Source organism: Poecilia mexicana, unplaced genomic scaffold (genome assembly GCF_051168715.1).
Source record: "Poecilia mexicana isolate PSO_F unplaced genomic scaffold, ASM5116871v1 scaffold_2, whole genome shotgun sequence".
Classification (NCBI taxonomy): domain Eukaryota; kingdom Metazoa; phylum Chordata; class Actinopteri; order Cyprinodontiformes; family Poeciliidae; genus Poecilia; species Poecilia mexicana.
Window position 1 is genome coordinate 21072303 of NW_028263371.1, and position 24604 is coordinate 21096906.

Genomic DNA, 24604 nt, shown 5'->3' on the forward strand with positions numbered 1-24604 from the left:
CTTAAAGAACCATGTTATTTTAATCTTAACATGTAAAATTATAATTACATGATTATAATACTGACAGGTTCTCATCTACACTGAGCCGGTCTGAGGCATAAAACTCAGACTGAAAATGAGGATTCAGATGAAACTTCCCCCAGTGAAATCACGACTTTTTGAAAGGAACCGTGAACTCCTCCTCATTGGATCTAATTTGTCTCCATCTGGTGGTTAAAACACAAACTGCAGGAATTAAGTTGGTGTAAAACGGGCAGTTTGGTTTCCTCGAAATCACGTGATGAACCGCTCCTCGTTCCAGAACAAACAATGCTGCTCTGCTGCTGATTGGTCCAGGAGGTTCTTCAGAAAAACAGGAAATAAAAGCAGAAATTCATTGTTCCCTTATTGGAGGTTTATTTCAGATTACATTTATCTGAAGGTTTCTGTTAGAAGTTAGATGTTTATATAAGTAGCACTTTTATTTCTGATTTAAATTATTAGCTTGAACAAATTCAGTCAATCTTACATCACATACTAAATACATTTTCTAATTTATTCTCTTTTCTTCACGTTTAAAGTTGTTAAAACGTATCACAATTCTGATCAATAAGTTGAAAGAAGCATTAAAAATTAAAACGATCTGTTATATTTCTCTGACAGCAACACAAATTAAACGTTAACAGCTTGTTGCATAATTGGCTGCCTTAAACTTTGTGAACAGGGAAACTATTCATTAGATGCTTTAGATTTAGTAAAATTAGAGACGACGTGGCTCCATATGAAACCAGGTGATACTGACCACTCAACGCCTCCTTCCTCTGAAAAACTAGTTTCACTTTCATTGGTTTATGACGTAGAAAAAAACCTCCCCATAAAGATCTCCTGAAAGTTCAGGTAAGATTTTGTTTTTCCTCTTTGATTCGGTAGAATCTGCTGTATGAAGATTCTTTTCAGCCGAACCAGCAGACAGAACCAGACAAACTTCACGGCTCTGTGCGATATTAGAGAGGAAAGTGCGGTCGGGCCTAGACGATAACCCGAGACTTTACTGCGTTTCTACACTGTGTTTTACGGTATTCGAAATTGTACACCTATGCAGCTTTATTTTAATTCTGAATCATCACTAGTTCAGCTGAAAATGAAACATTTTCTCTGTTAGCTGCGGTCATTATTCAGATTTTAAGAATGTCATTAAAGTGGTATCTTTATGAGAAACTACGTTTTTACAGTTCCTTAAAGTTTTCCCACATTTTCAGTATTATTTTGTGTAAATTACATGCTAGGAGTGGATCTTGTATTTCCCAACAGGGTTCTGTAAATATACACTGTCTCAGGAAAGAAGACCTGCTCTATTAGTTATGGTTTGATAAAACAGCAACAATAAATGATGCATAAACAAACAATACATTCTTGAAGTCTGATTCTTGCAGAGCAGAAGATGTGAAAGGGTTGAAAGAATCATCACCTGGAACTGTGCCGTAAATCTCCCACTACAGGCGCAGTGTAATTTTAGACAGACCCCGAACCTCTGAGCTCGGAGAAAAGTTTGGTTCTGATTCTGGATATTCATAGTCGGACTTATGTGGACTCAGCTGATTGGTTAGTGGATTCAGGGGGTTGGGGTTTGATAAGGGAAACACAGAGTCAAGGGCGTTTTTAAAGGGTTGGAGATGACAAAGAAACTGCGTCACTTTTTTTTTTTTTACATCAGAACTTTATTAGCAACGCTGCACAAGATGAACAATGACCAAAATATCATGAACAATGTGATATATATATATATATATATATATATATATATATATATATATATATATATATATATATATATATATATATATATATATTTTTTTTTTTTTTTTTTTTTTTTTTTTTTTTTTTTTCTTAATAATTTTTTTTTTTTTTTTTGAAAATTCTTCCTTATGGGATTTTTGCTAGTTTGACATCTTCAGGTTTCACCAGAGCTCAACTGTCATAAAGACAAAGAAATTTCCCGAAGCTGTGTTCAGGTTACATGAGGTGTTGATTTGCAGAAAGTCCCTCCGTGTTTTCAGAGCTGCTCAGTAAATGAAGAGCTGCTGAGCAGGTTGGATCTCATTCAAGTGAAACACAAACAGTCAGTTTATGTAACTTACTGTAGAAACACTGAGGATCTCCTAGTTTCCTCCTAGAGATATTACATTTTAATATCTCTAGGAGATGTTAAAAATATTACAATTTTATTATCTCTGATCTATAAATGACTATTGTTTCTGTTTGATTGTGTTCAAGTGCTGCAGGTAATTGATTATTCTCTGTGATGCATTTGTGAGCAGTTGGTACGGCTCAGATAAGAGGGTGTCTGTGATTTTACTTTGAAAACTTAGCTTTAGGGCTTCTTTGTGTCCTCCATGAAAACATCTGTGTTTCCTGCTCAGTTAAAGGTAGAAGTGAGCTGATCTACACAGAGCAGCATGGACCAGGGTGAGGACAGAGAAGACAAAAAGGACAAAGTTCCTTCTTCTAAAACTCATCAGGATGGAGAGCAGAGCAAAGTTCAGAGGTAACATTACCGCCTCTAACAGTCCAGGGGCCTCATGTAGAAACGCTGAGCTTGCACATAAAATCTGCACCACACACATAACTCGGCTAGTACAAAAATGAAAGTGTGCTGTAATGCACAATTTTTTATTACTTAGCAACTACAGAGCATCAAAACTAAATACACTGAATCTGACTCATTTCATTGTTACCTAATCCAGATGTTTATATGATTTTAATATCTTATGTAAATGATGAAACTGAACCACATTTGCCATCAGAAAATAAATAATGTAACAAACTTTAGAAAATCATGGGAAAACCTCAGTTAGATGCAGTTTTGTAACATTTAGCAGTAAATCTTGCAACCTCTCGGTATGAAAGCTACACGTGTTTATACATGAAACCCCTGGACTCTTCTTTAATGTCAGATCTCAGCACATCAACTAAATACCTTCTTTCTTAGGAAACAACCAGGCCCAGAATCCAGATGTGTGTCTAATGAGAGCAGTTTTTCAATGGACAAGGGTATTGATTTTAAATCAGCAGCAGAAAGGTGAGCTATACCCGTCCCCCCAATCTGTTTCATTCTGCAATCTCAATATTCTCTGCTTTGAATATAATATATTAATATTATAGTTACATGTCAGCAATATGACTCCAAACATGGAGTAAAATGATAAATATTAATTTCACACAAAAATATTTTATTTCAGGATATTTGAACTAAAATATTATGATGTTTTTGTAAAACATCTTCAGCTTAATGTAATTCTTGATACTGGATAGAAAAAATGTTGTATGTATTATTTTGTCTGTTGTAGCATATTTCACAAAATAATTAAATAAAATATGTTCCTCTAAAAAGAGGAAAGTTGGGTTGTTAATACTACAAACATCAGAGTTGGGCCTCCTGGAAACAGACATGACCTTGTTGGTCTTGGTCTTGGAGTTATCTTATTTTGGGCATAGTTTAAAGACAGAATAGATTTTATTTTGCATTAACATTTGTATACCTTGCTGCTATAAACTTTAAACTAGAAGTGAAACTTCACCATATAGGAACAATCTCTAATTATCTGTAGTACATTGAATCATCCAGTAGGTGTCCTCTTTGGACTTTGACTCTGTTAAAATGTATTCTTATGTACTGAGTATCAATAAAGAAGTTTAACTTGTACGGTCATCTCTTACTCCCCAGTAGTGACGAGTAGCAATGCGTTAGTCACCGACTCAAACTGTGATTCTAGTTTCATTATTATTCTGTGTTCCTTACTCTCTTTCTTTGATTAGATCATTTTTGTTTCTGTTTTACTTGAGTTCAATTCTTTAGTAACTAGTTTTGTAACTTTTGGATTGTTTAGTTATTTGTTAGTGTTAGATTAATTTTTCTAGTTACTCAGTGAGTGTACTCTCCCTCGCCCCCATTGTCATTCTCTCTCTCTCTTTCTCTCCTCAACCTGGAACCTTTTCAGTCATTCATTGGTTCCTTGTTCAGTAATTAAGCTCCTCAGTAAATGTAGGACTCATTCTCAGTCACTCCTTGCTGGTTCCTCTTGTTAAATCCTGTTACTTAATTGGTCACACTGTTGGGTTTATTTGTTCCATTCAAACTCACTAAAATACACTGAAATCTGACTCCATTCAGTGTTATTTAACCCCAATGTGTTTATGATTTTAAGCTTTTATTCCTTAACTGCAAATTATGAAACTGAGCCACATTTAGCCTTATAACATAATGTAACATATTTTAGAAACTGATAGGAAAACCTCAGATGCAGTAAATGTCCTCTATTTTTTGTCACATTTTGCTGTAAATGTGGAACCTCTTGGTATGTAAGCTACACACCTTTATAGATGAAACACCAGGACTCTTCTCCATGTCAGAGCTCAGCTCACACATCAACTAACTATCTTCATTCATAGGAAACCACTAGAACCAGAACCCAGCTGTGTATCTTTAAAGAGCAGTTTTTCAATGGACATGGGTATTGATTTCAAGTCATCAGCAGAAAGGTGAGCTATACCTGTCTCCTCAATCTGTTTCATTCTGTAATCTTACTATTCTCTCATCTTCTTGGAATATAATGTATTAAGATTATAGTAGTATGTCAGTAATGTAACATTTGAAATAAAGATGGAGTCAAATGATAAATATTAATTTCCAAAGCATTTATTCCAGGATATATACTATATAATATTGTCATGTTTTGTAAAACATCTTCAGTTTCTAGCAATTCCTAATAGTGGATGTTATGTTAAAATGCTATGATGTATGTATTATGTTGTATGTTTCAATGTATCTTTTACTGTATTTTACTCTGAGTTTTGTGGTCATTTGGGGGCTAGAAATTATTGTTCCCCAATAACCATCAGAATCAACCATCATTTATTCCTGGTTCCTCCACAGATTTGACCAGGAGAGCTCAGAAGTTCCCACTGATCCGTCTGCACAGCAGCATCAAACTCAGCTGGACTCCATATTTATGGTCTGAACATCAGCTATGTTCAGTCATCTTCAGGCTTTGTAGATCAGAGGATCTTCAGTCTGTCGTTTGTCCAACATGGACCTGGTGTTGGTCTTTAGTCTAATTTATATTTTACTTTTTATTCTGTTGCAGCTGCTGGAGGAAAACATTGTCACTTTTGTGAAGAATGAGCTGAAGAAGATACAGAAGGTCCTGAGTTCAAATGACTCATATTTTGAGAGTGAGAAGGAGGGTGAGGAAATGTTGGAGGATGAAGAGCAGAGGAGAAACAGCAAAGACGCATTAGTGAAGATCACCCTGAACTTCCTGAGAAGGATGAAGCAGGAGGAGCTGGCTGATCGTCTGCAGAGCAGTAAGAGGATTTCTACAACACATAAATCTGCACCATGTTATAATCACCTGAGAAGGATGTGCTCATTAAATCCTAATTAATATTTGAAGTAAAAGGTCAGAATCCAGAGCACACAGCTGGGTCCTCTGGAAGATGTTGGCTGACCTCATAGAGTTGTGATAAATTCATGGAATTGTCTTGGCTCAGTAGACATCCTCAGAATATGAACGTCAAGCTCAATATACTATGAACAGAGGAAATGTGTTTGGTTTGCAGTGGTCTCCATGTGCTAGCAGTGAAACTTGATGTGTTGATCTTGCCTCATATCTGTTGTTGACGTTTGAAGGCAAGGCTTCCCACCGGGGTTCTGTTGAAGTGCAGTGAATCTGTTTTTCAGTGCTATTCCCATGAAATGTTACAGTTTGAGCTGGTTGCTTTGTCACTTTGTCCTTGGAAGTGGAGTCGGTGGAATTGTTTTGGTACCAACAGCTTGTTTATTTCTTTGGTGTGGCAGGTGTTGAAGTTGAATGTGAGTTTTGGCTCAGAGCTGGTCACCCTGATTTGTCTAAGTGAGGGTTTCTCCCTGTTAGTCGTCTAACAGGAAAAAAAGAAGAATTTTATTTTTCCCCATATCTAACCTAAATCCTCTTGCTGATATCACAACGTGACAAAATCACCTTCACTGTTTCAACTGAAACCATTTCTAGGCATATAGGACAGAAAATAAGACTAACTTTTTCCAATTTTAGGTCAGTTAGGGTTAAAAAATTACTTCTATGTAAAAACACCTGGTTTTAGCTGTAAATAAAATGAACCGAATTAAAAATGTAGAAATAACATTAATGATCTTATCTTTTGTCCCTATAGAGCTGCTTCCTTCTGCATGTCAACAAAACCTAAAATCCTCCCTGAAGAAGAAGTTCCAGTGTGTGTTTGAGGGAATCGCTAAAGCAGGAAGTCCAGCCCTCCTGAACCAGATCTACACAGAGCTCTACATCACAGAGGGAGGAACTGGAGAGGTCAATGATGAACATGAGGTCAGACAGATTGAAACAGCATCCAGGAAACCACACAGACCAGAAACAACAATCAGAAGAGAAGACATCTTTAGAGTCCCATCTGGAAGAGATCAACCAATCAGAACAGTGATGACAAAGGGAGTGGCTGGTATTGGGAAAACAGTCTTAACACAGAAGTTCACTTTGGACTGGGCTGAAGACAAAACCAACCAGAACATCCAGTTCATATTTCCATTCACCTTCAGAGAGCTGAATGTGCTGAAAGAGAAAAAGTTCAGCTTGGTGGAACTGATTCATCACTTCTTTACTGAAACCAAAGGAATCAGTAACTTTGAACAGTTCCAGGTTCTGTTCATCTTTGATGGCCTGGATGAGAGTCGACTTCCTCTGGACTTCAACAACAAGGAGATCCTGACTGATGCTACAGAGTCCAGCTCAGTGGATGTTCTGCTGACAAACCTCATCAGGGGGAAACTGCTTCCCTCTGCTCTCCTCTGGATAACCACACGACCTGCAGCAGCCAATCAGATCCCTCCTCTGTCTGTTGGCATGGTGACAGAGGTCAAAGGGTTCACTGACCCCCAGAAGGAGGAGTACTTCAGGAAGAGATTCAGAGATAAAGAGCAGGCCAACATTATCATCTCCCACCTCAAGTCATCAAGGAGTCTCCACATCATGTGTCACATCCCAGTCTTCTGCTGGATCACTGCTACAGTTCTGGAGGATTTGTTGAACACCAACCAGAGAGCCGTACTCCCAAAGACTCTGACTGAACTGTATATCCACTTCCTGGTGGTTCAGACCAAAGTGAAGAAGGTCAAGTATGATGGAGGATCTGAAACAGATCCACACTGGAGTCCAGAGAGCAGGAAGATGATTGAGTCTCTGGGAAAACTGGCTTTTGATCAGCTGCAGAAAGGAAACCTGATCTTCTATGAATCAGACCTGACAGAGTGTGGCATCGATATCAGAGCAGCCTCAGTGTACTCAGGAGTGTTCACACAGATCTTTAGAGAGGAGAGAGGGCTGTACCAGGACAAGGTGTTCTGCTTCATCCATCTGAGTGTTCAGGAGTTTCTGGCTGCTCTTCATGTTCATCTGACCTTCATCAACTCTAGTGTTGATCTGATAAAAGAAGGTCAAACATCCAAGAAACCCACAGTCTTAAAGTATCCAAAATTAGCTCAGCTCCACCAGAATGCTGTGAACAAGGCCTTACAGAGTACAAATGGTCATCTGGATTTGTTTCTTCGCTTCCTTCTGGGTCTTTCACTGCAGACCAATCACACTCTCCTAAAAGGTCTGATTTTACCGACTGAAAGTACAACCAGTCAGGAATCAGCCAAGTACATCATAAAAAGGATTGGTGAGCAGCTCTCTGTAGAAAAAAGCATCAACTTGTTCCACTGTCTGAATGAACTGAATGATCATTCTCTGGTGGAGGAGATCCAACAGTCCCTGAGATCAGGAAGTCACTTCAAAGAAAAACTGTCTCCAGCTCAGTGGTCAGCTCTGGTCTTCATCTTATTGTCATCAGAGAAAGATCTGGATGTGTTTGACCTGAAGAAATACTCTGCTTCAGAGGAGGCTTTTCTCAGGCTTCTTCCTTTGGTCAAAGTCTCCAAAAAAGCTATGTGAGTTTTATTTCAAATACACCATCTTGTCAACAAAAAGGACAAACAACTAAAGTAATCTGTTTGTCTCTCTTTCCAGACTGAGTGGTTGTGAGCTCACAGAGCAAAGCTGCAAAATGTTGGCACCAGTTATAGGCGATCAGTGGTCAAGTCTAAGAGAGTTAGACCTCAGCAACAATAAACTGCTGGATTCAGGGGTGAACCTGCTGTGGTCTGAACTGGAGAGTCAGAACCTTCAACTGGAAGCTCTCAGGTTAGTGTATTTGGTGTCTATGAACATATGTTTTTAAATATTTGTTAAGGTTATCGAATGCTCATCTATTAATCCTCGGGGATTAATAGATGAGCAGCCAGGCCTGGGTCTTGTTAGTGCTCTTAGTGTTTTCATGACAAGTAAGATAAGACAACAAATGTAATGGTCCTTTATTTATATTGTTCAATCTTTCAAAGAGTGCCTGTCACATGAGATCAATATTCCAAACCATATCAGGTCTGAAGTCACAAAAAATGGGAACCTCTGGACCAGGGGAATCTCATTCCTCCATCTTGTAATGTCGGAGACTCAGAGAGTTAAGATTATTTCAGAAAACTCAAAATTTTCCCACTGGAGGCCAGTTATATAATGTCTAATTGTTTTCCCACAAGCTGTGATATTGACCTACATTATGTTTAGTTAATTGATAAGTACCACTATCTTTATCTGCACCTCAGATGGAGATCAGAATTGGCTTTACTTCCAGGAAAAGTGCAACTTTAATATTACCCAATTAAACCAGAGATTATTTCTTTCTTTCTTGTCGGCTTTCTTTTTTCTTTGATTTGTTTTTTTTTTGTTTTGTTTTTTGTTTTTTGCAGACTTAGCTTCTGTAACCTGACTGAGAAAAGCTGTGAGAGTTTGGCTTCAGTCCTCAGCTCCCAGTCCTCCAGCCTCAGAGAGCTTGACCTCAGCAACAATGACCTGCAGGACTCAGGAGTGAAGCTTCTGTCTGATGGGCTGAAGAGTCCACACTGTAAACTGGAAACATTAAGGTTAGGATACACACTTACATTGGGCAACTGTTATTTTTAGTAAGAAGATTTTTTATTTACATTTGTTTGTGACTTTATTTTAGAATATTTTGACATGTTTCACATGATTCAAACACATTTGCATAGGGTATACATCCCAATGTGTGTGGAGGGATTCTTGTTGTCAAAAATGAAAGGTTTGTACAAACAGCATCATGGATACCAGTAATTGTGGTATACAGTGAACCACGGGTTAGGGAATGTTGCCTATTTGGCAGGAAAATTGGGCCAAATGAGCAACTATGGGCAAAAAGGAAAAGGTGTGGACACAAAATGGCCCAAAGAACCTGACAAAGACACAGAACCAAGTGTGTTGGAATCGAGGTGAGAAGATGGCCCCGTTGGATATATCATTTGAAAAAAATTTAAGTTGTGATGACCCGACTGTGTCATGTGGCAACACTGAAAATGATTTTCATTAATTTGAATTGGACAGCTGGGATGCACCAATCCAGTGTCAGCTGTGCCTAATGTCCCATATTGACATGTTGAACATTTCACATAAGTCTGAAATGGGACAGTTGCCACAAACCAACTTTAACACTGAATGTGTGTGAAGCTACCAAAAGTGTGTACCATTTGTACCTGCTGTGTGTGACAAATAATGTCTCATTCATGTGTGTTCTGTTCAAAAACTGTGTATTTGTCCTGTAAATGTGTGACATTGGTTTCAGGATATAATGTGACAAATGACATGAATCAGGTTTCCGTGTGTGGCAGTCGTCCACTCCTCCACACATTCAGGTCACCATCAGACAAACTGGTATATATATTGACCATCTGGTTGGAAGAAGGGACAGGAGCTGCAATCACCTGAAATTCACCTGTCAAAATACTTAGAGCTGCCCATTTGAATTGTTTAAACACCACATATACATTAGAAAGCATTAAAACCCACAGTGGAAACTGTCTTAGCACTACTACAGATGGTAACATCTCTAATGTCTTTTGGGGGTACAGCCTTGTCAGCTCCAAGAATAAAACAAAAAAATTAATTTTGCTTCTGGATTGGCTGCTTTGCAAATGGCAGCCAAATTTGTGAACAGGTAGAGGTCCAATGTATGTACAAATAAATTTCAACATAGAAACAGTTTTTATTTCTTTGAAGATGGATGGATTAGCCCTGGAGAAATTAAAGATAAACACAATGACCTGACGTTGTGTCAGGTCATTGTGTTTATGGTGCCTGTCATGCATGTTCTGTGTCTGCAGGCTGTCAGGCTGTCGGATCGCTGAGGAGGGCTGTGTTTCTCTGGTATCAGCTCTGACCTCTGACCCCTCCTGTGTGAGAGAGCTGGACCTCAGCTACAACCATCCAGGAGAGAAAGCAGTGAAGCTGCTGACAGAAAGACTGGAGGATCCACGTTGTGGACTGGATACTCTCAGGTATGGAGAGCACCAAACTGGTCTAATATCCGTGCTTAAATACAAATTCAGCCCAACTGGTGACTGGAAATAGAGATTGCTCAACTGTTCAATTGAAAGGAACTACAATAGTTTAATCGTCTTCGCCAAATCAATGCATAACCTGCATTTTACATTTTGCAAGGATACAAATCAGTAAATATTTGTAAATTTCTGAAGAATTGGCAGTTCCTGTAATTGTGTAGATTGGTGGGGAAACAACATGTGCCATTGCATCCCTCATAACTAGAGACAATAGAAATAAAACAATAGCCAGCAGACAATTGACCAGTTCATTCTACTCAGTCATGAGAGCTGCTAAATAAAGTTATCATGGTCACTAAGTACTGCAGATAAACATTTTCCTGTAACAGTCAGTTGTTTTTCTGCCACTAGCACATTCAGCAGTGAGAACACAAATTGATTGATGGCTTAAACCTTCATCCTGGCTCCAATTGGTTGTTTTGGTGCATTTCTTCAAGAAGCAATGGCAGCTCAGGGAGGCGTTTAGGGAGACAGATATTTTTTTTAATTATAAAAGTTACATACTGCACCTTTAACAAATAAGGCGGTTTTGTCATCCTGCGTTTCCACACACCTCTTGACAAAGACAGTTTGGTTTAAAAAAATCTTCCTTTAGTCCTTATACAATTATATCAAATTGTTGTCACTGGTACACTTGATAAACGTAATTCCCTTTTTCTCATATACACATAAGAAACAATATTTACTCTATAAATCATCTTCAGCCACATTTTGTAACAGTTTATATCAAACAATAATGTTCTGACCTCCCTTCTTCTTACAGTTTGGAGCCTGTTGGTGTCGGATGGTTACAGAAAGATCTGAGGAAGTGTAAGTGTGTTTATCGGTTGATTCATAAAGCAGCTCACATTCAACCATCTTCAAACTGTCACGTCACTCATTCAGGAGTCATCACGTGTCAACAAATAATCAATATCTGCAGCTGGATTGTGTTTGTTCTCTCCATCAGATTCCTGTCAACTCACATTTGACACAGACACAGTGAGCAGAAAACTTAAACTGTCTGACAGCAACAGGAAGGCGACACGTGTGGAGGAGCTTCAGCCACATCCTGAACATTCAGACAGATTTGATTGTAATCAGCTGCTGTGCAGAAATCGTCTGACTGGTCGTGGTTACTGGGAGGTGGAGTGGAAAGGAGATGTCCGAATATCAATGAGCTACAGAGCAACCAGAAGGAAGGGATGTAGTGAAAACAGTGTGTTTGGGTTTAACAACCAGTCCTGGAGTCTGAGCTGCTCTGATAGTGATGGTTACACTGCTTGGCATAATAAGAACGCTACACCCATCTCCTCCTCCTCTGTCTCTCACAGAGTAGCCGTGTATGTGGACTGTCCTGCTGGCATCCTGTCCTTCTTCAGAGTCTCCTCTGATTCACTGATCCACCTTCACACCTTCAACACCAAATTCACTGAATCTCTGATTCCTGGATTCACATTGTCCATTAATTCCTCAGTGATTTTGTTACACATATAAAGATCTTGTGTCTTGGAAACACTAACAAATTAGAGTACTCTAGAAACTGTTACAAACCCCTAAATTAGTTTATCTTGGATGAGAGGTGTAGTAATAATAATCCTCCATAGCACTACATATTACATCAAGCAGATGGTGATTTGCAGCAGCTACTGAAATGCATAAATAGTGGCTTGCAAAAGTTTTCACACCCCTTGAACTTTTCCATATTTTGTCACATTACAAACATAAATTTCATTTTAATTTAATGTGAAAGTTTAACACAAAGTGGTTTCCAATTGTGAAGTAGAAAGAAAATTATCCACGATTCAAAACATTTTACAAATAAACTGAAAAATGTGGTTCGCAAAAGCATTCAGTCCTCTTTTGTTGAGTCCAACCAATTTCCTCCAGAAGTTTCCTGATGACTGCAAATGACTAAACAGAGTCCAGCTGTGTGTGATCTAATCTAATCTCAGTTCAATCCAGCTGCTCTGTGACGCCTCAGAGATTCAGAGAAAACAGCAACATGAAGTCCAAGGAACATGGCAGAGAGGTCAGGGAGGAAGCTGTGGAGAAGTTTAAAGCAGACTTAGTCAATGAAAAGATTCCTCAAGCTTTGAACAGAACACTGTTCAATCCATCATCTGGAAATGGAAAAGTTTGGTCCAATTATAAACTGTGCAGCTAAACGTCCAGCTGAACAAGGAAAGCGCAGACCAGAGATGCAGCCAAGAGGCCATGTTGACTCTGGACCAAACCAATCTGTCCACAGGGAAAACTATTAGTTAGTTGGTCAGAGCAGAACCAAACTAAACGTTTTGGCCAAAACACTATGAGAACTAACGCTGCAGGTCACTGAACACACCATCCCCACTGTCAAACATGGTGGTGGTGGCAGCATCATGCTCTGAAGGTGCTTCTCTTCAGCCGGGACAGGGAAGATGGAGAGAGCCAAATACAGAATGAAAAGACTGGAGCGGAAGTGAAGCTTGCAGCAGGACAACCACCCTGAATACAGAGTCGGGCTACAATGTAGTGGTTCAAAACAAAATATATTCATATGTTGTAATGGCCCTGTCAAAGTCCAGACCTTAAGTCAATTGAGAATCTGTGGCAACATCTGAAAACTGCAGTTCCCATATGCTCTCCATTTAATTTGCCTTAGCTTGATCTGTTTGAAAAGGAAGAATGGGGAAAAATACTTCAGTAATTAGACGGTTAAAGCTGGTAGAGACAAACCCTAAAGACTAGCAAGTGGAATCAGCAAAAGGTGGTTCCACACAGTGTTGAAACGTGTTTGTGCTTGTAATGTGACAAAATATGGAACAATTTCAAGGGTATGAATACTTTTGAAAGCCACTGTAGGTGTAGACACTGATATTTACTCTGAGCTTCATTCCCATTTATTCCATCAGATGATATTGAAGGTGTTTTTTGTTGTGTGTTTTTTTTCTCTAAGAAGTTTCTACTATTTATTTATGTATTATTTTTGCATCAGTGTGTACAATTAATCTGATATCCATTGTAATACCATCCATTGTTGTAATTTCATCTCTTCACATAAATCTGCTCTAATCCTGAAACTAAACTCGATACTCGATAAGCATCGCGATCTATGGTGCTCTCAGTTTAAGGCTTCGATGTAAACAATGTTTCAAATGGATAATTGCCTGTACTCATTATTGTTTTTTGTCTCCATCTGGTGGTTTAAATGTGAACTGCATGATCCAATGCAATGACCCAGAAATCAAGTAACTGAAAAGAAAGGAGGCGTCTGTTCAAACGTCCTGCTGGATTTAGAGGGAACTGTTCATGAATCTCCTCTGCTGGTTTTAATCCTGATTTTGGTTTTTTAGTTTTAAAGTGAAATGTTTTCATCTGACTGATGCAAAGAGCTCCTCATCCCCTCTGCTGTGGTTGTTGATATTGCTTCACTTCAATTTTTTACATGTTGTTCTACTTTACAACAACATTCATCCTGAGGACACATGATAAACATATTGAGCATCAGATACTTTATTATGAAAATCAGTTTTACAACCATAACTTCTAAACTCTTAACTTCTTGAGTTCAGCATGGCCAGAATTTGTTAAAATTGCCTGCTGTTTGTTTAAACTGTATGTGAAATAAACCTATTTAGAGAAGTTTTTAATGCTTCCCCACTGATATAAAAATTGTCTTTTGTAAAAACTTGCAGTATTTCTTCATCTGGAAACTGAGAACTAAAAATTATTTTCATGCAAAATGTATTATTTGCAACCTAAATATGTGAAGCAGGTATGAAACATTAACTGCACATAAATTATTGACTAAATATTGTCCTATCGGTTTCTATCAAGTGTAATAAACTTTATCAACAGAAGCCACGCCCACTCATTCCTGTTTTTGTCCTGCATTCACTTTCACTTTGAACCAGAATGTGACGCAGATGATTCCCTCCATAAAAATCTCCATTTTAAGGTAATGTAGCATTTTTTTATTTACTGGTTAACAAAAATTAGTTTGCAGTTCAGTTTCTGTATATGTGCGCAGTTCCATATTTCCCACTAATAGATTTTGATCGGTACTGGTGACTGCGCAACGAAGCGCGTCCTGGCAGACAAAGCGCACCAAATACGGGCTGGGCTCGGCCCGCTGCAGATCCGCTCTGAGTCTGGTTCGCTTTGTTCAGAGGCAAAATTTGATAAAATTGATATTTTTGTTTCACTGAAACTTTTGAGGGAAACCAAGTGGGAGAAAGACGCGGTGCGTCTCAGTTAAGGCGTTTTTAAACGCGAATAAAGAACTGGACCGAAGCCAAGGGAAGTTGGATCAGAAGAGGACCGATATGGTTCGGGTGCTTTGATGGACCATTGATGACGTGTCATAATTGATTAAAATGCTATAAAAATAATATTGTCAAAAAGACGAACATTTTTATCGGCACTGGTTCTGTTTAAATTTGGTAGTTCGAGGTCAAAGTTTAGTTTCAGGAATAAATCAAATGGCAGAATCCATTTGATTTATTCGGCAGTAGAGCCGTTGAATGAACTCTGAACTGAAGGAGGAGCTTTGAGGGTGGATGGTGCCAAATGTTTCTGTCTGGTTGAATATTTGCAGGTTTTTGTTTCAGTCATCAACCTGTTAATGTTCCTCTGCAGGTTTGAACTTTCTGCTGTTTTCCACTCAGAGCATCTGAACCCAGTTATTCCTGCTGAACATCGATATTTTATGAACTATTAGTAGATCAAATAAAAATAAAATGCTGGCCACAGATTAGAAATTTTCTTCCAGGCAAATTATCATGTGAAAACAGAAAATCTCTCTCATTTTGTTACTTTATCATCTCCGTATACCTCTGATCTTATAACTGACTTCATAATGCCTTAGTTTTAAATTAATAAATTCATGTCTTTTAACCATGGAAAATGTTATGTTTTCCTCACAACATAGAACATTTCCAAGTTCGATCTTGAAAATAATAAAATTATTTTTAAACTTCATACGGCATCAGAGCAACAGGTGAAGTTTGAATTTGTCTTTCTGTTGTTTGGAGATGAATCCACATTATTATTAGAGTGTTTAGTTTATTAGTGATCTGTTGTTTCTCTGTTTCCTGCATTTCAGATCAAACATATCAGAATATCTTGATCTGATTTCAGTGGTTCTGGTTCTCCATGTCTGGCTTTGCTCTGCAGGTGAAGCAGTGAGACGTAGTGAACATGGATCAGTGTGAGGACGGAGTCCCAACGACTAAAACCTCTCTGAAGGGGCGGCGGAGGTCAGACCAACAGCTCTGACTTTTCAATAATAAATGCACAATAATGAGGAAGAATCATTTTTGTTTCAGCAAATAGAAAAACATATTTTAATGTGACTTTGCAAAGATTTCTGTTTTTGTTTGCTTTATTGATAATTAAATGAGACAATCTATCAATTATTTTTCTAATCCCACAAATCACTTCATGGAAGTGACATTTTATTTTAGATCATTATTTATTTAGAGACTTTCCTCATTAACTGAATTGAACTTTTACATCAACAACCAATGTTTCTACAGGAATGAATCTGAACCAGAACCAGAACCCACCTGTGTGTCCTTCCAGAGTAACAAGTCAACTGGACGATTAATTGATTTTAAATCGGATGAACCTCCAGCTTTAAAGAGGTGAACTGGATCTAAGTGCTGTAAATTTACCAATTTAACATGTTTTATTCCAGCATCTGTGGGGTTTGGTTAATTGTGTCCCACTGATGTAAATATAAATTTGATCCAGTATTGTTGTGGATAACATGCATTCACAGCTTTTCTCCGTGTCCAAGATCACATCACTGACACAGATTTATTCACAGGAGGAAACATGGATCTGAACCAGAACCCAGCCTGGTGTCGTTGAAGAGTGACCAGTCAAGTGGACGTTTAATTGATTTGAAATCAAATCAACCTTCTACAAAGAGGTAAGTGTGATGGCCAACTCGTATTAAATACTGAAATTCAAGTGATCAAACCATAAATGAACGATTGTATTTGTGCTTACAGCCAGAGGAAACATGCAAACTCTGAGATCTCTGAATGTCTCACTTATAACAACAGGAAAGGAGTCTTTGGTTTTAGTTATTTGTTTTTGTTAATAATAGAAAAAGAGAGAAACAATTGTAAACAGTGCTGTACAAATCTGAAAAGCTGTTTGTGTTACTCTAATGATTAGAGTTTAATGTTGGAATCCTCTTTAGTCACAATAATTGTTGTGAGTTTTTATTGTAATAATTATCAGGCTGAGGGATTTAATTTTTTTATTATACTTTTCTATGTAGTTTATGGTTTCTGGAGCTGACTGCAACCATTGTAGTCATTATGAAAATCTCAACGTGTGAGGAAAGAGTCACTCCTATGGAGGCCAATGTGCATAAACTGTCTGTTTCAATCTTACCACACCCTTATAAACGCTGTCAGCAACTGTAACGTCCAAGATAACTTTATCTGACTTTTACTGTACATCAGAAAATACATTTTGTTCTTCAGCAGTAGTGCCAGTTGTACATACAGAAACACAAACTAATTCAAATAATGTGATAAAAATCAATTCAAGGAAAACAATGTAATTGGTAACAGCTGTAAATTTCATCTAACATCAGATGTTCATTTCCTCAGGAGTCTCTTCCTGATTGATTTATATTCCCTATGTACATTTTTCCCTAACATTATTATATCTACATATGCTGATGATGATGATGATGATGCTGACGTGCAGCTGTATTTTCTTTGTCACCAGATAAAATGGGCTTCAGTTTATTACACATAAACCAAAAGGTATTATTGGACCAAAGAGCAAACATTTTGAATCAGGAATGAAGTTATGCAAACAAGAATAAAGGATAGAGTATGCAATAGAAATAGATTTAAAAAAAGATAAAAAGTCTCTACTCTTCACATAGTCTAAGACTCAATCAGCCTTGTACAGTCATAAAAACATGGCCAGTCGAAGGTTTTCAATCAAAAGAAATCTGCTGCATGTTTTTATCTTCAGCAGGTAAGATTATTTAGATCAGTGGTAACCAAACTTTTTCCTGTGAGGGCCACATAACTTTTCCCTTCTCTGGTGGGGGGCTGGAGATTGTTGACGGGGGAGGGGGGGGCTGCGTTTATCGATTGATTTTTACCCAGAAAGCACATGGGCAAAACCCATGAGAGAAACGGTCACTGGGACTGACTAGTATATATCCCATTGAGGGAATGTAACTTTAACATGTTAATTCCTCATATGTTAACATAAAGGCTTGCTTTGAAGTCTACTTACTGTAAGTAAGTATATGTTAACTTATACTGTTAAGTATAAGACACGTGTGTTCATCTGCTCTACCGCTAGCAAACAACCGTACTGATTAAATAACATAAAAGTCAAGCAATTCCCTAAAAGTCCAACAGATGGCAGCAATGCGCCCCACAGTTTACAGGACACACTTCCTGCTAAAGAGCCCCCTGGTGGTTGAAGAAAAATCCACATAGAAACCGGAAAATGCAATAACTGAAAAAAAATCTGACTGCTGTCTGGTATTGTTCAGGGGACCGGACCAAATGTGGAGGCCGTAGTTTGGGGACCCCTGATTTAGATGATAGTTTCTAGTTTGTGTTGATCAGTTCTGAATTTAACACAATGAAAACCTGAGATGCCCAGAAAATGTTGGCTTACCTGTGCTCGATTCATAAACATGGATCATGACTGTGTCAGTTAGTATTGTAGAGAAAATGGGATCTAATTTTTCCTGGTTCCTCCACAGCATGGACCATGGGAGCTCAGAGGTTCCCAGTGGTTCGTCTGCACAGCAGCATCAAACACAACTGGACTCCGTATTGAAGGTCTGTATGTCGGTTCTGTTCAGTCACCTCCATGCTGGTCTTTGTAGACCAGAGGACCTTCAGTCTGTCCAACATGGACCTGATGTTTGAGTCCATGATTTCACTCTATATCTCATATTCTGTTCCAGGAGCTAAAAGAAAAGGTTTTTACTTTTGTGACGAATGAGTGGAAGAAGATTGAGAATACTTTGAGTAAAGATTACAAAGAGACTTTAGAAAGTCAGAGTGAGGCTGAAGATGAGAAACAAAGAGACAGCAGAGACGCATTTCTGAAGATCATAGGAAACACTCTGAAGGACATGGACCAGGAGGGACTGGCTGAACGTCTACAAAGCAGTAAGACTTGGATCAGCATTTAAAATGTCCTCAATCAATATTTTCAGATTCCAATCAGTCAACTCTGCAGAGAGATTTAGGGGCCGAGAAAAAGCTAATTATGAAAGGAGCTTAAAATAGGCAGAACTGAGGAGGTGAAAAACATTAATAAATACATTTAGACTCTCGGTGTCTGTCAACAATATTAAAATCCCCCACTATAATCACCTGATCAATATTTAACCACACTCAACCAGATTTAAAAAAAATCTAACAACTGATCTAACAATTAAGACAAACTTTTCCATAATAATAAGGTGATGATTCTATGGAGGACCCAATGCACCAAAAATTTACATGAAAAGTTTGTAACTAGGCTTATTTTAAAATAAAGAAGTATTAAAACTATAAATACACTAGCTGTTAGTAACACTAGCCAATATATTTTAGGTATTCTTAGATAATAAATATAAAGATGTTTTAAAAATGTATGTCACCCTCATATATCTAAGTTTTTAGATTTGCTGTTGCCTTTGACCTGTATCTATTCTGTGTAATGTTTTTGTTTCTTTATGTTTTTATTTGGTAGATAAAGAGATATTTCAATACAAATATGACATTTATTTTTTTCTTTTACAAATTCAGGGTCTTCTGTTATGTGCATGTATAATTTAAAATCCAACCTGAAGAAGAAGTTCCAGTGTGTGTTTGAGGGAATCGCTAAAGCAGGAAACCCAGCCCTCCTGAACCAGATCTACACAGAGCTCTACATCACAGAGGGAGGAACTGGAGAGGTCAACCAGGAACATGAGGTCAGACAGATTGAAACAGCAAACAGGAAAAACCACAAAATGGAAACAACAATAAAACTAGAAGACATCTTTAAAGTCCCACCTGGAAGAGATCAACCAATCAAAACAGTGATGACAAAGGGAGCGGCTGGTATTGGAAAAACAGTTTTAATACAGAAGTTCACTCTGGACTGGGCTGAAGGGAAAGCCAACCAGAACATCCAGTTCATATTTCCATTCACCTTCAGAGAGCTGAATGTGCTGAAAAAGAAAAAGTTCAGCTTGGTGGAACTGATTCATCACTTCTTTACTGAAACCAAAGGAATCAGTAACTTTGAACAGTTCCAGGTTCTGTTCATCATTGACAGCTTGGATGAGAGTCGACTTCCTCTGGACTTCAACAACAAGGAGATCCTGACTGATGCTACAGAGTCCAGCTCAGTGGATGTTCTGCTGACAAACCTCATCAGGGGGAAACTGCTTCCCTCTGCTCTCCTCTGGATAACCACACGACCTGCAGCAGCCAATCAGATCCCTGCTGAGTGTGTTGGCATGGTGACAGAGGTCAGAGGTTTCAATGACCCCCAGAAGGAGGAGTACTTTAAAAAGAGATTCAGAGATGAAGATCAGGCCAGCAGCATCATCTCCCACATCAAGACATCTAAAACTCTCCACATCATGTGTCACATTCCAGTCTTCTGCTGGATGACTGCTACAGTTCTGGAGGATGTGATGGAGACCAACAAAAGAGCAGTACTCCCAAAGACCCTGACTGAGATGTACATCCACTTCCTGGTGGTTCAGACCAAAGTGAAGAAGGTCAAGTATGATGGAGGATCTGAAACTGATCCACACTGGAGTCCAGAGAGCAGGAAGATGATTGAGTCTCTGGGAAAACTGGCTTTTGATCAGCTGCAGAAAGGAAACCTGATCTTCTATGAATCAGACCTGACAGAGTGTGGCATCGATATCAGAGCAGCCTCAGTGTACTCAGGAGTGTTCACACAGATCTTTAGAGAGGAGAGAGGGCTGTACCAGGACAAGGTGTTCTGCTTCATCCATCTGAGTGTTCAGGAGTTTCTGGCTGCTCTTCATGTTCATCTGACCTTCATCAACTCTGGAGTCAATCTGCTTGAGGAATCTGAGACAGAAGATCAAGAATCATCACTGGCTAATTTACATCAGAATGCTGTGGACAAAGCATTACAGAGTCCAGATGGACACCTGGACTTGTTCCTCCGCTTCCTCCTGGGTCTTTCACTGCAGACCAATCAGAGACTCCTACATGGTCTGCTAACACAGAAGGCAAGAAGCTTACAGAAAAACCAGGAAACAGTTCAGTACATAAAGCAAAAGATCAGTGACAATCAGTCCGTAGAGAAAAGCATCAACCTGTTCCACTGTCTGAATGAACTGAATGATCGTTCTCTAGTGGAGGAGATCCAACGGTCTCTGAGTTCAGGACGTCTCTCCAGTGGTCAATTGTCTCCTGCTCAGTGGTCAGCTCTGGTCTTCATCTTACTGTCATCAGAGGAAGACCTGGATGTGTTTGATCTCAAAAAGTATTTCTCTTCAGAGGAGGCTCTTGTGAGGCTGTTGCCTGTGGTCAAAGCAACACAAAAAGCAGTGTAAGTAAACCTGAAGAAATCTAGAGAAAACTTTACTTTTGCCTTATCATTTTAGTCTAACATGATTTCTATTTTTGTAGGATGAGTGGCTGCGATTTCTCAGAGAGAATCTGTGAACCTCTGTCTAATATTCTGAGCTCTCAGTCCTCGAGTTTGAGAGAATTAGACTTGAGTAACAACAATCTAAGGGATTCGGGGGTGGAGCTGTTGTGTGATGGACTAAAAACTTCACAATGCATGTTGAAGATTCTAAGGTAAAATATTTTTTGTTTGCTGATTTATTGACTAATGTTCAGTTTTCTGTCCTTTCCATTGTTGCTGTGTCTCAGTTTATTTAAAGACCAAATCCATTTTGCTGTGTTTGATATGATAATGAAACCTGCTTTAGAGAGGTTGCTCGGACAAATGTTTGAAATTCTTTGCATCCTTTTTTCATCTGTAGCCTCTCAGGTTGCCTGATCACAGTGAAGGGCTGTACTCCTCTGGCCTCAGCTCTGAGCTCCACCCTCTCCAGTCTAAAAGAGCTGGACCTGAGCTACAACCATCCAGGAGATGGAGGAAAGCAGCTGATAGAGGCAGAGAGGAGTCCACAGTGCAAACTTAAGTAAGGAGACGCAATAATCAGCTGTAGTATCTGATAAGGATGAAGAAGATCTGTAAACATTTTCTTCTACCTTCATCTTACCTCTGTTGTTGTGATCTAAGTCATAAAAAAATCATTTTGAAGAGCTATATAACTCTTTATCTCAGTGTCTGAGAGACATGTAATGTCCATGTGTGCTTTGTGAAAGAGACTGATGGTCCGTCTCTCCCTCCTCCTTTCAGGGTGGAGCCTGCTGGGGCCCGATGGATGACACCAGGTCTGAGGAAGTGTGAGTGTTTTTCATTTGATTCATGTCAACAAAGCAGCTCACATCACTCATTCAAGCATCACCATCAAAGGATTAATAAATGATCAATATCTACAATGTGTTTGTTTTCTCCATCAGATTCCTGTCAACTCACCATCGACACAAACACAGTGAGCAGAGAGCTCAGACTGTCTGATGACAACAGGAAGGCGACCCGTGTGGAGGATGTTCAGCCTTATCCTGACCATCCAGACAGATTTGATGTTAGGCCTCAGCTTCTGTGTGCAGAAGGTCTGACTGGTCGATGTTATTATGAGGTGGAGATTGGAAAAGGAGTCGATATATCACTCAGCTACAAAGGAATTGGGAGGAAAGGAGACACCAGTGACTGCCGGTTTGGAATGAATAATCTTTCCTGGAGTTTGATCCACTCTGATCGCCATGGCAACTGTCTCTGGAGTAATAAGTCAGGAACCTCCATCTCCTCCTCCTCTGTCTCTAACAGAGTAGCCGTGTATGTGGACTGTCCTGGTGGAGTTCTGTCCTTCTACAGAGTCTCCTCTGACTCGCTGATCCACCTCTACACCTTCAGCACCACCTTCACTGAACCTCTCTACCCTGGATTTGCAATCTTCTCTAATTCCTCTGTTTCTTTAATCTGAAGAGTCTAAGAAAAGGTCTGCCGCCCTTTTTCTACAGCCTAGTTTAGCTTGACTTTCTGAAAGAACGCTAAAAGGAGATGTTGACAAAAGTGGGTTTTTACATTCAACTATAGCTACTCTTGCTGCACTGGGTTTCCCAGTGGTGACTGACAAACTATAATCCAGTTTGTCTGTATTCGTCCCTTGCAGAGACTGAACAGCTTATGTAAAGAAATACCAAGGTGTTTTCAGGTCATTAAGTGAAATAATTGAAAACTGTTTCACATGCTCTTTCCCTCTTACATATATTCCCTTAAAATACTTTTTACTTTCATGTACTTATTTTTTTTTTGTTCTTGTAAATGTTTTTGTAAACTTTTATGATACTTTGCAATTATTTTGGTTTATTTGCTATAATCCATGTAAATTCTCTAATGTAACTTGAGAGAATGAAAAGAGCACTAAATGGTGTGAAAAGGGAGTTTTTACATTACTTATGGTTAAGTTTTCTCCTTGAATTGCATTTTAAGTTTCTTGGCAAACTAAGTGCAGATGGCTTCAGCAGTCTCCTCTAACTCATTGATCACTGCTACACCTTCACTGAACGTCTCTCACCAGATCTGCAGTCTTCAATAATTCCTCTGTTTCTTTAATCTGGAAACCCTGACAAAATCTTCTTTTTACATTCATGTGCTCATTTTGTTTTACTGTCATATTTTTGTTTTACTTTCCCTAAATATCTTAACTCTTAAATGTAGTTTATTTAGGCAAAGTTGCTGTTTTATAGAACTGAATAAAATGTAGAGTTAGTGATTTTTTTTTATTTGTTTTGTACATGCATAAATATGTTTTATGCTTGAATGCAGTGAATCCTAAAGAAGTTCCACTACTGTTAATTTTGCTTATTTTTCTCTTTATTTTTCAGTTTTATCATATATGAGTTTTTTGGTTCTTAATGATGCTTTTTATGTACCTCTCTATTAAGTTTATTTTTCTGTATGCTTAGCCAGAGATCCTGAATTAATATAGATTTGTTTTCATGTTTAACAGAGAAGATTAATGTAAAATAGAGTTTATTACAGTTAATTACATCCTACCTATGAAAACATGTAAAGTTAATATTTATTTCAATTACTCTCTAAAAACCAGGAAGATTAAATATCTTAAATGTTCTTTAATGATTATTTGTGTTGTGGGCAATGGACTGTAAACAAAGACAGAATATTGACTATTTTTATAAGTAGAAACGTGAAACCAGGTTTCATGCATTAAACACGTTCCTCATTTAATGCACTAATGTCATGTAATTTGTTAAGGCTGGTTTTGGTTTTGTAATTTTTTCTGTTAGTTTTTTCTTTCAGTTTTGCTTTGTTCCATTTTCACTTCTTTAATGTTTTATTCCCGTTTCCCCTCCCTCTCTCTGTCCTCAGTCTCACACCTGCTACTCGTTAGCTCATCAGTTCAACATTCAACCTCCCCAGTATCTCAGCCTTTCTTTCTCACTCACTACTCACTGGATCTTTTCATCTGTCCTCATCACTGCCTCTCTCCACCCTGTGTTTCTCCTCATCTAGATTATTATTTTTTTAATTATCTATGTTTTGCCCTCCTGTGGTTTTTGTTATTTTATTTTGTGTTGCACCCTTTTTTTAATTAAATCATCAAAACTAATGGCTGCCTTCGTCTCTGCATTTTTGTTCCAACACCAACCTGGTCATGACATAATTGTGTGAAGGGAAGTCAAAGATCCTTTGCCTGATTTATGGATCAATACTTTCATATTACTAATGCATAGGCATTCTCTTCAATTGGACAATACTTTCTTTGGACAACTTTTAACATAAAATAAGCATGTAAGTTAGGTTTTAATAAAATATCTTTAACCCTTTTATTTTTATGTAAAGTTTTAAGTGTAATATTGATTGTAAAATCAACTTTCAGAGCCTTTGGCTTCTGGTTTAAAACCTGCTTGTGCACCAAGTTAGCATGTTTCCTCTACCCATTTTCTCCAGCTTCCTGTTCATATCTTCAGTGTAAACTAAATAACCAGTTATTCTTAAATGTTCCCCTAGAACTGATAAACATTGTCT

The 24604-nt window shown here is 38.4% G+C and overlaps 2 protein-coding genes and 1 long non-coding RNA gene across 5 annotated transcripts; 2 read left to right on the plus strand and 1 right to left on the minus strand.

Moving 5' to 3' along the window:
• Position 1: 1 nt before the first annotated feature.
• LOC148160579 (uncharacterized) lies at positions 2-1588 on the minus strand. 2 transcript variants are annotated; one of them, XR_015762348.1, is made up of 2 exons: positions 1448-1588; positions 2-342 (listed from the first exon to the last, which is right to left on the minus strand). It is a non-coding gene; the product is annotated as an uncharacterized LOC148160579 (long non-coding RNA). The 2 variants fall into 2 exon arrangements; XR_015762349.1 differs by lacking the exon at positions 1448-1588 and adding an exon at positions 782-994.
• Positions 392-14313, plus strand: LOC106906056 (protein NLRC3-like). Its single transcript, XM_088003744.1, has 12 exons — positions 392-876; positions 2400-2524; positions 2969-3058; positions 4429-4518; positions 4913-4991; positions 5124-5343; positions 6190-7975; positions 8055-8228; positions 8831-9004; positions 10256-10429; positions 11256-11302; positions 11442-14313. The coding sequence occupies exons 2-12, from the start codon at positions 2436-2438 to the stop codon at positions 11966-11968; spliced, it is 3450 nt and encodes a 1149-aa protein (XP_087859870.1). The 5' UTR covers positions 392-876; positions 2400-2435; the 3' UTR covers positions 11969-14313.
• Positions 14314-14432: 119 nt separating this feature from the next.
• Positions 14433-23324, plus strand: LOC106906058 (protein NLRC3-like). Of its 2 annotated transcripts, XM_088003754.1 has the most exons (10): positions 14965-15711; positions 15991-16098; positions 16284-16388; positions 18210-18288; positions 18417-18624; positions 19249-21022; positions 21103-21276; positions 21465-21626; positions 21848-21894; positions 22012-23324. In XM_088003754.1, exons 1-10 carry the CDS (start codon positions 15653-15655, stop codon positions 22533-22535), a joined length of 3240 nt encoding a protein of 1079 aa, XP_087859880.1. In that variant the 5' UTR covers positions 14965-15652; the 3' UTR covers positions 22536-23324. The 2 variants fall into 2 exon arrangements, with proteins under 2 accessions (XP_087859881.1, XP_087859880.1); XM_088003755.1 differs by lacking the exons at positions 21465-21626; positions 21848-21894; positions 22012-23324 and having other exon boundaries at positions 14433-15711; positions 21103-21280.
• The last annotated feature ends 1280 nt before the right edge of the window (positions 23325-24604 follow it).